Consider the following 15,071-nt stretch of genomic DNA (forward strand, 5'->3'; position numbering starts at 1 on the left):
CCTTTGCATTCAGGACATGTGATTAATAATGAGCTCTGTGGCAGAGACATGTCCACTAAAAGAAGTGAAATCATAAAGTATAACTTGTTGTTTAGGTGAATATAAAGGAACATCATCTTTTCTAAATGCAGTACATGGCTGTTAAGGGAAAAGTTCACCCCAAAAATGAAAATGGAGTTGTTATTGACTCACTGTCATTCTGATGGAAAGTTGGGTGAAGTTTTCACAAAACGTTTCTGGAGCTTCACAGTAAAACGGCGTTGCAGTATTCTGCTAAACAGCTAAAGTAAGTTGGTACTTGTTTTAAAGCATAATATAAAAAAGATAAAATAAAATGGAAAAAAATATATATATAGCTCCATGCAGCTCGTCTGATATAGGGAAGCCCAGAGAGTCCAGACTATTTTGAAAAGACGTTATTTACATGCTCGAAAAGCATTTGAGCTCATACACTCACTCCCGACTGAGAGATGCTTAGCAGCTACAGTGAGACATTCCGTCAGCATAAGGCTGAATAGGCTACTGAATAACACATTTGGGCCAACCGGTAATTTAACAGCTATGTCCTTCACCTAAAATGAAGTGTCTGTCTTCTCTTTTTCCTTTAAAGTAACACTGCATCATTTTGGAGAACTAATTCAAATGTTAATATTAACAGTATTAATGAGGTAATAAGAAAAATTTAAATAAAACATACTTGGTTGAAGATAGAAAGTTGGGTGGGTCCACCAACCATAAACAAAGTAAAACAGTATGAATTGCGTTGTTCTTTAAGGTCAGTATATTTATTCAGTCATGAACAAAAGGAGTTTATTTAGTTTGTTTAGGCAGAAATAAATCGGTCAGTGAAGATCTTTTGATTCAAATGTCTTCCCCAGAACTACACAGTGCACCTTTAAATATGTATAGAGACATGCCCTGTGTGTGTGTGTGTGTGTGTGTGTGTATGCGTGCGTGCGTGCGCGCGCCTGCTTCTCGACATTAGTCCCAGCAGTATCAGCTCCTGTAGTGTAACCATTAGAGTAACACTTCCTCTCTGCCTGCCCAGTAATAATATTGTTCAACACTGTGACAGGATCATTAGAACTGAAGACACGGTCTAAATTGCAGCCTCCAATACGATCTGATATATTGTGTAGGTGGTCTCCAGCTGTTACTTGCACTTCTGTGCCTGAGACAGAGAGGGAAAGCGAAAGGCCGACGTGTAGATAGAGAGAGAGAGAGAGAGAGAGAGAGAGAGAGAGAGAGAGAGAGAGAGAGAGAGAGGGGAGAGAGATGTGGGGTTTTAGGCATTCATACATACAAAAACCAAAGAAGAACATACGTCTCAGAAAGTGTTTCTAAAATGAAATAATGTTCTATTTGTTGGTCCTTGTCGTTATTTTTGGTTTCCAGGGTGAAAATGACAAAGGACGCAACTGACTGAATGGCTGTGCGTCATCGCAGCTCATCCAATAGCGAACACGCCTCTTGTCGTGCCAAATATAAAAAAGCTGCTCTCCTCCGACATGTAGAATGAGACTCGACTCCGTTTTAATCCGGTGGGTGAATAAGTTACAGTCAGCACATTTCCACTGAGTTCGAACAACCTGACTTTGTGTCCATGTCTTTACACACAGGAGGCATAATGGATTTAAACTCCACGCACTCTACAGGGCGCGACTTGGCCGGCTTTGGCGCTCTGGCGCAGAGGTTGTTTGGGAATAACTCTATGTTGTCATTAGATAACGACACCGATGCTTCCAAAACAGAAGAGGAAGATTTGGAAGTGAACACGGACGTATACTCAAGGGTGATAGTCACTGTCATCTACGTTTCTCTGTTTGCTGCGGGCTCGCTTGGGAACGCCATCACCCTGTACACCCTGCTGACCAAAAAGACCCTCCAGAACCTGCAGAGCACCGTGCACTACCACCTGGCCAGCCTCGCTGTCTCCGACCTGCTTATTCTCGTGCTCTCCATGCCTATCGAGCTCTACAACTTCATCTGGTTCCACCACCCGTGGGTGTTTGGGGACGCCTTGTGCAGGGGTTACTACTTCCTTCGGGACAGCTGCTCCTATGCCACCGCGCTCAACATCGCCAGCCTGAGCGTGGAGCGCTACATGGCCATTTGCCATCCGTTCAAAGCCAAGAGCATCATGTCCCGCAGCCGCACAAAGAAGCTCATCAGCGCCATGTGGATCGCGTCCTTCGCTCTCGCCACGCCGATGCTCTTCGTCATGGGCCAGAAGATGCGTAATGGCGAGAAGATATGCACCTCTATCGTCTCCCCTGTCACCATCAAGGCTGTGCTCCAGGTAGGTGTCTGAAAAATGTCTCACATGTGTCCAAAATTTCTCTATTGCAGGTACAGATGTTTTTTATGTTCACTGGAAAACAGCAAACAAAAATAAATTACTACCCAAGCATAGAAGACGCTGATTCTATTAAAGGGGCAATATGCAGTTTCGGAGAAAAACTCAATCTCATTTTAATAATTACAATATTATACAATATATTGTTGGTAATACAAACTGCCAAATCTCTTTATAAAAGCAAGGAATCTCTGTCTGTCTGTCTGTGTGTGTGTGTGTGTGTGTGTGTGTGTGTGTGTGTGTGTGTATCTGTGCCTCAAATTTACAAATTCCGCGAGCATTGTCCACCAGAGCCAATCACTGCACACCGTAGCCATGTGCGCACGAGAGCCAATCACTGCAGAGCTCAAGCCCACAACATATCTTAAAGCTAGGGTCTACAATCCTGGAGAGCTAGCAAGAGAGCTAGCAAGATTTGAAAGTGGCACCTCCTCTAAGTTGCACCCCCCCTCCCCATCCCGTCAGTGCTCCGTCCAAAGCCACTCCCCCACAAACTTGAACGCGCATCTAGCAGTGGGACTCAGCAGGGAGAAGGAGATGCTGGAGCAAGACGCAGCAATTCAGCTGAATTTGGCACGGAGCAGACAGGAAGTCAAGCGCCAAAATAACAAACTACATCCGGTTACTTTTCAAAATAAAACACTCCGTGTTGACACTAGCACACATCGTGAGGCCAGCTGTCTACCGTACTGCGCCGTTGCAACCGGTGGGGATTGCCGGACGGCGGAGCAAAACCGGATCGGACACGCAACGCAGCGGACCCCTATCTAGTGGAAATTGGGCCGACTCATTAGCCATTCTCATGGCTAAAAAAAACACACAAAGAAGCTAACGTTAGCATTGTGCTAATACGAGCTACAAACGTAGCCAAGTTGGCAAACCTCACATATTTCATGAAAATAACAAATCCCCTTGAAACAAAACAAATAATTACCTGTCCAACAGAAAGAGAGCAACCTCTGCATCGCTTTTCAAGCCCTTCACATGCCCCAGTTGTCTCCACCGCTCAAATGCCACACTGATGTCGACTCGGTCTGACTTCTTTCTTTATCCAGAACCTTTTTCGTCGCAGCCTTTCCTGCCTCAGGCTTTCTCTTCCTTGCCTTTTTAAGGGGGTGAGCTGTTACAAGTAACGCTGGCTGCATTTTCTCTACCATTGTAACCAAATGAAGTCTTCTCCTGCAACTCGTATTTCTGCAGAGGAGTGTGCTGAATTTTTCCGGCATCAGTGAAACGTAAGGTGTGTGCGCGGGGAGGAGGGAGGGACAGAGGACGAGACATGAAGGCATCTGACCAATCCGTGCATCTGACCAATCTTGGTCAGATTTTTCTCAGTCCTAAAGCTGCCACAGAGGTCTGATTATTTTCATTCCTTTTTCTGAATACATAATGTATTGACTACTCTCAGGATAGCAGGATCATTTCACCCAGTATAACAAAACGTGTTTCTGAACAACATTACAGACCCTAGCTTTAAGAAACAAGCGGATTTATACCTGCAGCCGCGCGAGCTAGACCGGGATTTTGCCGGCAGTTCAGTCCCGTTCTGTTCTGTGCATCTAAACTGACTGTTGTGGATTAATGAGACTAAACGAGTCCGGACCGAGTCTGTTCGGGTCTGAGGAGATCCGGAGACGCGGGGACAACAAAGTGGAATCGGAATCTGTGGATGTTCGTGTGTAGCTAGCTGCTAGCCCACCCACACGGCCCATCTCCCGAGTCAACGGACCGGACCCACCGGCACGTCCAAAACTGGACTTAGGGTAAATAATGTCCGCCACGCTTTTTCGTGAACATTGCCATCACGTTTGCTTTGTGTCTGGAGCAGGAAGAAATAGTAAAACGGGCTTTTGTCATTAAAGTGTCTAAGCAGCAAGTTTGGTTGTTGAGGAATGGGGGAAGTTGTGGGAGGGATGTAGGCGGATGAATGACAGGCAACGACGGTCGGTGTAGACACAGCGATAGAGACAGCGATATTGAGAGTTGAGAGATTTGTGACATTTAGCTTGTTTGGAGTGTATAGTTAGTGTGTTATATAGTGTTCAGTGTAGTGGGTTTAGTGTGTAGTGGAATCGTTTTTTTGGTTAATGTGTCAAAACAATGAGGAGACTGCTGAATGTGGAGCAGGCAGTGCAGCTCTTCATTTAGCTGGAAGGAGCTCAGGCAGACCTGAGCATTGCCTGCATTTAAATGTAAATAATTTGTAAATTTTTAAAATCTATGCACATATTTAGCAAACAACAATTTATATTTGCATTATAAGTAATAAAAAATGGTTTGTTAAACATATTTGTGGTTTTCACAGTAAAAGAATCTAACTTTTTCTACTCAGATTTTATGGTTATTTTTGTGATTTTAGGTCCATTGTGTTAATACAGTATGGCAAAATAAAAAAATAACTGTGCAGCCACACATGTGAGGTTGTGCTGAAAATAATGACACCAAGTAAATAGTTTTTAAGGTGAAATATAATGGCAAAATCAAAAATAGTCAAAAACGGCCAATTATACCCTGGAATATTGGATTTCACAACAAACCTAAATATCCCTGACGTCCCACCTTCTAACACAGCCCCATTTGGCCATCCATGAAAAAGCTACTTAACCTCCCACTTTTCTATAGGAATACATATTTCCTACGGGCACTGCACTAGTATAAACAAAGTAAAACAGTCTGAAATTGTCTTGTCCTACATGGTCAGTTTGTGCAGACAGTCAAGAAAACAAAGATAGTTTGTTTATTTAGTTTGTTGAGGCAGAGGACAACAAAATCAGTCAATGAAGATATTCCTCTTCTCATTAAAATATCTTCCCCAAAACGACGTAGTGCACCTTTAAACTAATTAAGCTTTGATTAAGTATATTAAAATACAATTAGCCATGGGGTTGTTTGTAATACAACTTTACTTCACTCTCTCTGTCAGGAAATGAACAAGGCTGACTCTCACCAACATCAACAACATGAAGCTTGTTTCCGTGATATTAATCCAACATGATGCTGAAGGCAGGAAATGATCAGATCCTCGGTTCTTAATATCTGAACAAACATGACTTGTTTCTGAGATTATCACTGAAATCTGAAGGGAACAACCATTCAACAACCAAGCTTCTTTGACGATGTGCAAACGTGTAGCAGCACGCAGGGTGCTACAGGTGTGATATGTGCTGAAGTTGAAGAAAACTCTTTTGCACAGTGTTACATTTTGTGCATTTGCTTTAGAGCTGTAGTAATTGATGTTAAATCCATTTGTCGATTGCAAATAACTTACTATTTACTATGACTACTTTGACTCTTGGTCCATCATTGAAGATATTTTTCAAGCCAAAGGATTTGATGGTTTGAGCTTGTCAAATGTGAAGAATCACTGATTTTTGTTTCTCACATTATAGTTAATTGGATATTTTTGATTCTTGGACCATAGAGCTGGCTATATGAATGTTGTTACCAAACCCAGTTTTAGCCTCTCATGTATAAACATTAAAGATGCAATATGTAAGATGGGTAACATGTAAGTGTGTTTCATTTCATTTAGTTACTCTGTGTAACTAAATGAAATGAAACACACTTTGAGTAAATTAAAGATTTCTCTGGTTGGAACATTGTTTGAAACATTTGAGATAATGTTAAGTGCACAACGTCTTACGTACTAGTCGTACATACTACACATTTAAGCTAGTGGTTGTTATAGTGGGGGGTTGGCCACCCTTGGGGAGTGAAACTACGTGGAATTAAGTTGAATTAAAATGAATTATGTTGGGAAATTAACACAGAGCTTGCTGATGCTGTTTAAATGGCTTTTATTTCACAAAAATTCAGCTTGGATCCTTCTTATAAGTTGCTTCCATTATCATTGTGAATGACTCACAATAATTGTGGGGTGGCTTTTTAATGCCAGAAAAGGTTGAACATTATTTTAATTATGGTTAGGCTTTGGCTGAGGAGGTAGAGCAGTTGTTCATTAATCAGAAGGTTGGTGGTTCGAACCCCCGAAGTTCCATCTTTGTGTAAGTACGAATGGTAATTGCTCCCGATGAGCAGGTGGTGCCTGGCATGGCCCCCTTAAAAACGATTGCTTAATTATATTTAGAATTTCTTTTTTTTTCTTTTTCTTAAGATTTCAATGTATTGAAAAATACACACAAAAACACAAGTCCAACGTATTATTAGTAAATTTGAATTCAGTAAAGGTTTAGATTTAAACTCTCTGTGTCTCTATCAACTATGGGGTCCTGATAAACAGCCCATCTTCATTAGACAAACTAGTTTGCTGTGTTCAACAAGTTTTTCTTAACTCTTGTAGTCTAATAAATACATAAATTAACTGCTTTGCTAAATGCCATAATCAGATAAACTCAAACAAAATAGCTGTCACACTTGCTGTGCGACTGTTACTGCTTACTGCTGTAGTGTGTGGAATGGGTAATCGTGGCTATCGGGCTGCTATGTGCTTTTTTGCCACCGTTAGCGTCAAAAGGAGGCTGTTGCTGCCACCATGGCTCTGTTCTATGGCTCAGGGGCTGTGTGCTTAGTGATACTTGGTTTGCAGATGAGTTATGTCTTTCATTGCTGCCGCTCACTCGCTCTTTGGTTCAGTAGCTGTGTGCTGTGTGTGCAGGGCATTGTTGAAATCACTCACCATATCCAACTCATGTTTCACTCACATATAATACCAACATTTTCATGACAAACATAACAAACATGGGTATTCTTAAAACTACTGTCAAGCTAGTATGTTATTGTTGTAAGAATGAGTGTAAAAGGGTGAGTGCATGTATGTAGGCTGGTATGTTGGCAAACAGACAGATAGCCTCTCTAGCCTTTTATGGGGCAGAGTTTTTGACTTTTTACCCCAAATACAACATACAGCTTTACCAACACTAGCTTCAGGGGTCCGTTTCACAAAGCAGGTTCAACAAACTCTGAGTCTAATCCTGAACTCTGAGTTGATCTACTCTGAGATAGGAAACTCTGGGTTTTCGGTTCCAGAACAGCTGATTTGAGTTAGTTTGATCAACTCCGAGTAGTTTAACCTGGAGTTAAGCACGTGCACCACAAGTATAAAAAGACAGCATCAATGGAGCCCCGATTCGACGAGTCACCATGGCAACGGGGAAGAGGAGGGCTACGTTTTTCATCCCACTGAAATTGGAAATATTAATGCGCTCATACAGTTTGAGCACGTTTTTAGAAGGAAGTGTAACACCGCTGCAGCAGCAAAAGAGAGGGAGACGGCGTGGGAGAACATTGGTGCTCAGGTCAACGCGTAAGTTTAAATGTAGTCCTTTGCAATCACAATAATATTACAGGGGGAAACTTGAGTGGTAGCCTATTAATTTATTTAATTTAGGTGCTATCCAGCGGGGGAGAAGCGCACTTGGCTGCAGCTTAAGATGAAACATAAAAACATTAGACCTCGGCATAATCTCATGGGGGTACCTCATTTTGATCATGTTTTACATTGTAAAGTAAATATTAAGTGGCTGTTTGACTGTACAGTTGTTTTATCCCCAACATAATGCTGTTTTCACACATATAAATGTCTTCTCATCTATATCATGTTCTGTTAAATAATTAAGCCTATTTAAACTAACACAGACTTCTACTCAGCCAACAGAAAGAAAGCAGATGCCTGTAAAACGGGTCGTGGCCCAGCACCACCACCTCTAACGGAGGCAGAGGAGCTGAAAATGATAAAGATGGATAATAGCTGTTTCAGGGCGAGGCACACTTTTCTGACCGCTCTGCATACAGTTGCCTTGCTCAAGTGCTCTGCATCTCCGACGTTGTATAAAAAAACTCCCATTTGCAAAAAACGCAGCGCAACACACAATATCTGCTGGGATGTGAGAGCATGACTTCGGTTGGTAATGTTGGAAATGTAAGGACGGATTAGGTTGTGTATGTAAATGATGGACTGTGACGTGAAACGGTACCGCTCAAAAAGATAATTGTCTGGAAATGCAAGAACATCTATGCGCGGTCTGATAATCATCTCCCGACGAATATTTAATTCTCTGCGCAGTAGGCTAATGCTGCACCTTCATCCACGGGATCATTATCAAAAGGACATGCCATGTGAAAATAGTCGCCACCTAATATAACTTCTAATGTAGGCCTACTGACTGATTTTTGCAATGATCAATGAGAACTATACTACGGCAAAATTCGCCTGCTGACTGGATGAATGAGGAAATCAAATACCGTGTGTGGCTGAAAGAGGGCGGAGACAGAGAGAAACTCGAGGTTTGTTTAGAAAAACCTGGTCCCAACCAGGTTAGGTTCAGAGAGTATGTTACTATGGTAACTGACCGAGAGCTTAAGTTACCTCTCTCTGTGAAACAGGCTAGAGTTACCCCTCTTTCTCTGGTTTGAGTTACCTCCCTTTGTGAAACGGAAAACTCAGAGTTTCCCTCATTTCAGGGTTAACAGACTCAGAGTTTTCACTAAACCTGCTTTGTGAAACGGACCCCTGGTGACATCTTGTACAATACGTAAATTAACTTATGTGTGTGCTGTAGCTTCATTTGTACACACATACACACGTCATAAACAATATTTTAAGCCAAACCATAGTATTCTCCTAAACCCAATCAAATAGTATTGGTGCCTAAACGCAAACATCTGCGACCGTACAAAGGTCCGATATGCCTGGTGCTGGTGCACTGCAATGGTTCCATTGTTATTGTGATACTGATGTATGTTGTTTGGGAGTCCCTGGCAGTTGACCTATAAGTTGTTTGGGTATGAGGATGTGTTCGAAAAACATGTTACTTATGTATATGTATATGAAAGAAAGTGTGAAAAATAGGTAAAAAAAAGAAAAATGTAACTGCATAGCATTTTTATATCCACATGGTTATTAGGGTTGAGGTGGGGTGGCAATTGGGGAATTGTATATGAATTGAATTCAGTGATAAAGAGACACACAAACTGGGGCTGCTTGGATTGTAGGAAATTGTGATGGACACTTTTTACAATTTCCTGATGTTTCACTGTTATTCTTTTACTTACTATCTTGATTAATGAAGAAAATAATCCATTAAGAAAATAATCATTACTTGCAGCCCCATTTTACATGTTAATGAGGCATGTAGCTTAATGTAAACAGCTTGTGAGTCAGCAGCAAGTGTGTGGGTGCGTGAGAAACGAAGAGAGAGAGATACACAAACGCACACACACTTTTCTTCAATTCTCTGAGCACAGCAGGCTCCTCGGAAACAAAACGGCCATTCCTCAAGTGTGTCCCCTCTGCTTCCCAAGATAAATGGTGTTGCTCTGCGGGTCGTAGGTTGTATAAATGATTAGGCCAATCTCCTTGGCTCTGTTTACAATGCACATACTTGGCATTGACTCAGAAGCCTGTGTTATGATCCGGGTAGTGAGAGAATTGGGAACGAGTAGGTAGCTCTGTAGACACTTGGCTCGAGACAAAAGCAAAAGGAAATGTCTCATCAGCTGGTATGTGTCTTTCTTTACCTTTTGTCTAATCATTTTTTATAACCATCATTTTTCATCTGCTATCCTCCACCACACTACTGTTTTTCCCATCTGTTGTCTCGTCTAGAGTGTGTTCTTCTATGTCTCATCTCTTTTTGATCTTTTCTGCCTCCTCTATTCATCACTCCCGCATGACAGTAATCATCTGAAGCAGTGCCAAGACTGACGATTCTCATCTTCCACTGCTGTCATTTAGATTATTGGCATTTGTGAGCCAGGCTCAAGCTAATTTTTTGTTTCAGTGAAGAAACATTTTCCCATGAGCTCGTAGCCTCTAGAAATACCATAAGACCCATTTTTTTCCACTTGATGGCGTACATTGGCGAGTCTGGGGACATTATGTAAAGTACTCGATGAGAGAAAATAATCAAATTGGTCCCTTAACATTTTTCAAGTATGTGTGTGCATGTGAATACAACGCATAGTGTATGTGCATATGAACGATGCAGTATGATCTCGTCCAGCAGGCGCCCTGCTGATAAAGAGGGTCTCCAAACACTCTGCCTGTTTCGAAAACAGTGAGTGATACTGGGTGGGGAGAGGATGTGTGTGTGTGTGTGTGTGTGTGTGTGTGTGTGTTAAATAAAATATCTGAAAACCATTTTAACTGTTTAAACCCTTCAAAGGCTGTCTTTCTTAGATTGCAAAAAACTTCCTCTTACCAAGTCATTTCTGTCTTCAGTCAACCTTGAAGAAAAAAAAAATGAATTAGCCGTGGCTTCTGTTATAAATGACTACGCAAAGCAAAATGTCATCAGAAGCATATGCTTCCTCCTTCTATCCCATCCTGTAGCTGTTGATGCTAGGGTGCAGCAAATGTTACTGTTTGTGGACATCAAGGGTTTCACCTGGTTGGATGGACTGAGTTGCAGCAATGGATCTAACACCACACACTAAAAAATGTTGGGTTATTTTGGTAACCCAATTTATGGGTTGTTAGTGTTGGGTTAAATTGTTGGGTTATTTTTATAAAGAGTAACCCATTTTCTGGGTTATAGGGCTATTATTTTAACCCAGTTTCTGGGTTTTCAAGGATATGCACCATTTTTGGGTTGTTTTTCAGAGAATAACCCATTTTTTGGGTTAGAGGCTTGTTTTTTTTTTTGATTTTTGTTTTTTTAATTAAAAAGTTATTTTTTTCTCGACGGGGAGTATTTTATGAAGTAATCTCATTAACATTATTTATAATCACACACCTTATGTACATGAAATGCGTCCTTTACCTTTTAAAGAGGTACTATATACTTAAGCATGCTGTATATGAATACTGTGACCATACACAGCAATGTTGGTGGTAATAATAATAATAATAATAATGAAAAAAAAAGAAATCATTATTCGATGTGGTGAAATTGGCTCAATGGCTGTCTGCCGTTTGAAATAAATTCTCTGGAAAGGATGGGCATTCTTTGAAAGAATCCTAGAAGAAGAAGAAGAAGAAGTGCAGTGGGCGGAGTTTGGAACTTGTGGTGTAGTTCAGATCTCAACTTCTCGTTTGACTTGGATCACCGCCTTGCGCTCTGTGTTTCTCCTGATTCTCCTGTACGTGAACTCCATCGTAAAGGATTCGCCTCGTGTATTCAAGGTATGGATATGTTGTTAGCGAAGATTGTATAACATTACACGCTTGTACCCTAACCCTATGGTCAGACACACCTGGATTAATCAGTTTGTCCAATAATGTAAGACAGGAAGTAAAGGAGCCTGTTTAAGTTAAGTAAGTAGTGGAGCTCGGCATAACCCAACACTATTCAATTTAACCCAATTGCTGGGTCGAATAAGGACGAACCCCTTTTTTGGGTTATTTTAACCCAACTGGTTAGGTTATTTTTTTCGACCCAACTTTTGGGTTGAATATTTAACCCAAAAGTTGGGTTATGCTCAACTACAATGTTGGGTTATTTTAACCCAACTACTGGGTCAAAGAAGCAATAAATTGCGCAACCCAACGGTTGGGTTAAAAATAACCCAACATTGTAGTTGAGCATAACCCAACTTTTGGGTTAAATAGTCAACCCAAAAGTTGGGTCGAAAAAATAACCCAACCCGTTGGGTTAAAATAACCCAAAAAATGGGTTTGTCCTTATTCGACCCAGCAATTGGGTTAAAATTGGGTTATTTTTTAACCCAACTGTTTTTAGTGTGCAGTATCAGGGAGAGAGCAGAGATAACAATCACAATATTTTTTTAATTTTTGATCATAATGGTATACAGTATTTCACATCACCAAAATACTTAAAATAATAATCAGTAGTCAACTTAGGGCTGGGCAATATGGTTCGGGCTTTTGGGTACAACAATATTATGATATGACATAAGTGTTATATTTTGTGTCTGGCTGCATTACAGTAAAGTGATGTCATTTTGTGAACTTACCAGACTTTTCTAGCTGTTCGATCAAAACACCAATGGTCAGCCCCACAATATAACCTCACAAGTAGTCAAATAAACAGGTAGTCAAGTAAAATCTGGGTCTCCAATAAACTCCCAGTCCCTATATAATTTGCATGCCAACACAGCATAATTTATGACATTTTAGAGAATGGTTTTGTATGTTCCTCATCATATAATTCCATCCATTCAACCGTTATTAATTAGAATGTTCATTTTTATTGCCCAACCCACCCGATCCGCAGATTGGTTATAGTTTATGCCGATATAACTGCCCATCTCTAGTGTTTTGTCTCAGTGACGAACATTTACCACAAGATAACAGTAGCTAGATTTCAGTTGCTATTTTGCAACCTCGGAAGTAAATGAGTTGTCCATAACAAGTTCCTATAAATGTTTAACCATTAATAAATGAAGGGTTAGTGTCCAATGAAATACTGGACGGCTTTTAATTTCAAATGAATACAGGAAAAGTTGAGTTTGTAAATGAAAGAACACTCTCAAACACTAATTTTTGACTACTACATTAAGGCCTGTCGTGAGTTATAACCACTTGCAATATGCAAAGACAGTATTGTGTCAAGTTGAAAGAACACAGAGAGTAGGCTATATGATCATGTCTATTGTAAACAAAAAGTATTGCTTTTTAAGAACACCATTTCCAGTTCACTCTATTTCACACTACATCCAGCTGCAAAGCTATTGGTTCACTGGTCTGCATCATGAAATAATAGTTGCATAGTCAACTGATCAATGCGCATAATAACAATCACTGATTCTAGTGAGTGCCATAGGACTTGTAAATATAAGCCCCTTTTTACACAGACTGTTTAAGGTGGGAATATTGTGCTTCATCATTCTGTGTACACACACACATACTGGGATTGTGTATGATAGAAAACCTGTTTGTGTGGAATTACTCACCAACTGAATAAAGAAACAGATCCATATGCAGGCTTATGGAGAAAAACTAAAAACACCAGGACAATGCTGAGAGGAACTGGGTTGCTTTTAACTTAGCCAAGCTCAATTGCCTAACATGAAAAAAGGAAACATTTAAAAAATGTATTTCTCTATTCACAATGTAATCATTGGATTTTTTGTGAGTTGTATATCTTACCTAGAAAAGTAATAATGGAAAAAAGGAGTCAGTTGAGGACCACTCAACTTCAAGACTTCAGGACCACTTCTTCTTTTTCTTCATCTTCGTCTCTGGAGGGAAAACTGGTCAGTTCAATCAGAACACCAGTGATGAAGTAAAGAAGATGTTGATAATTGAGTCTAATCAGAAAGTCCTTGGTGCTTAGACTCTACAGGGAGATTTGTGATTGATGGGTGCCCTGAGCAGCAATACAAAAAAATCCCCCCATGGAGTCCAGGTTGATGAAACGTCTACTTGTGATACCACCTTACACCTCAAGAGGCAAATATCTGATCTACCCTGTAGTTTCAGGTTGGAGCTGTAAGAGCAGCAAGTTCCCCACTTTGGCAAATAAGTAAATAAAATAAACTCACATATGGAAGGTAAAGAAAAGGTATTATTTTCTCAACAATCGGAAACCCTCTGAATGTTTTTATTCCTCTTTTTGAGCTTAGATGTTTTATTTAAAATGCAACATTAATGAAATAAAACTAACCAAAACCGTCTTCGATTGTCTTTTTACAATCACCTCTGATGTGGTCAAATAAATGCCAGATTTTCTCTCGGACCTCTGCTGCTTCACCTTTGTCCTGTCCAAGTCCGCTGTGCATTTTTGTCCCCAGAGTCGCTGTAAATCGATCAGTTGTGTCCAGTTGTGTGCACGTCCCTTAGCCAGGTGGAGCTGAGCTCACCTAGCTTTGGTAACTCAATTGGGATCTGAAGTCATGGTGCTGGCAGGCTCCCATCAACAAACAGGGCCCCATTGCTCTACAGCTACTTGCTAATAACAGCTTGTTGCTACTGCTAAAGATAGCAGCAGCAAAGGGTATAGGAAGCAGCAGTTAGCGGGTATGCTGAAAGAAAGTGAATGAGCAAGAGGCTAAAGGACCATTGCGAATTTGTTATGAATTTCTCCAAGGCTGCAGGATTCAAAACCGAAATTAAAGTTAACTCGCTGCAGTCAACAGTCAGCTCAGATATTTCTAGTACATTACCATTTTACATGCTGTTTGTTTAGCTGTGACCACTCACCCTGGTCTGTATGCCCATGAGCTTGTTTGCTGTCACTGCATTGAGTGGTCTCCTGCTGGGCAGGACTTTCTGCTTGGGTTGTACAGGGTTGTGTTGTTTTGTGCAGCAGCATGAGTAAAATAACCTATTCATCCAAAGGAAAATCCTTTTTTTTTTTGATAGGTGGGAATGTTGCTTCCATCATTGCAAATTTATGGTCTCGCCACTTGTGTGATTATTTAACATCTGTGTGATGGAAACGTCTATTTTACAAGCTGAAGACGGGTTCATTTTCTTTGCATGGTTCAACTAATGCCACAAATAGTAAATTGACTTCGATCTACCATGTAGTGTTATTAGTCTATGGACCAGTGTTGGCAAAGTTCACTTTCTACATGAACTAGTTCAAAGTTCAGTTCACATGAAATAATTCATTCAAAATTTTGAACTAAGTTCACAGTTCCAAAAATGAACTAGTTCATAGTTCTTTTATTTTTTTTAATATGTTGCTGCAAGCTATTATTTTTCTAAATGATTGCCACAGCCCATATATAACCACAGACAGCTATTTATCAGTTTTAACACTGAAATTGCAGGTCTCCGACAATATACTGTAAAACCAGGTTGTCTAACTGTGGCTGGAAGATGAAGACAGCGGAGCGGCTACTGTATGCC

The 15,071-nt window shown here is 40.6% G+C and overlaps 1 protein-coding gene across 1 annotated transcript in view; it reads left to right on the forward strand.

Annotated features, from left to right (window-relative positions):
* Window positions 1-1,418: 1,418 nt before the first annotated feature.
* ntsr1 (neurotensin receptor 1 (high affinity)) overlaps window positions 1,419-15,071 on the forward strand; it is a 111,574-nt gene continuing 97,921 nt past the window's right edge. The window contains exon 1 of the mRNA XM_030423887.1: window positions 1,419-2,299. Coding sequence (XP_030279747.1) covers window positions 1,604-2,299 — 696 coding nt within the window. The 5' untranslated portion in view covers window positions 1,419-1,603. The remainder of the gene's footprint in view (window positions 2,300-15,071) is intronic.

Source organism: Sparus aurata, chromosome 7 (genome assembly GCF_900880675.1).
Source record: "Sparus aurata chromosome 7, fSpaAur1.1, whole genome shotgun sequence".
Taxonomy (NCBI): domain Eukaryota; kingdom Metazoa; phylum Chordata; class Actinopteri; order Spariformes; family Sparidae; genus Sparus; species Sparus aurata.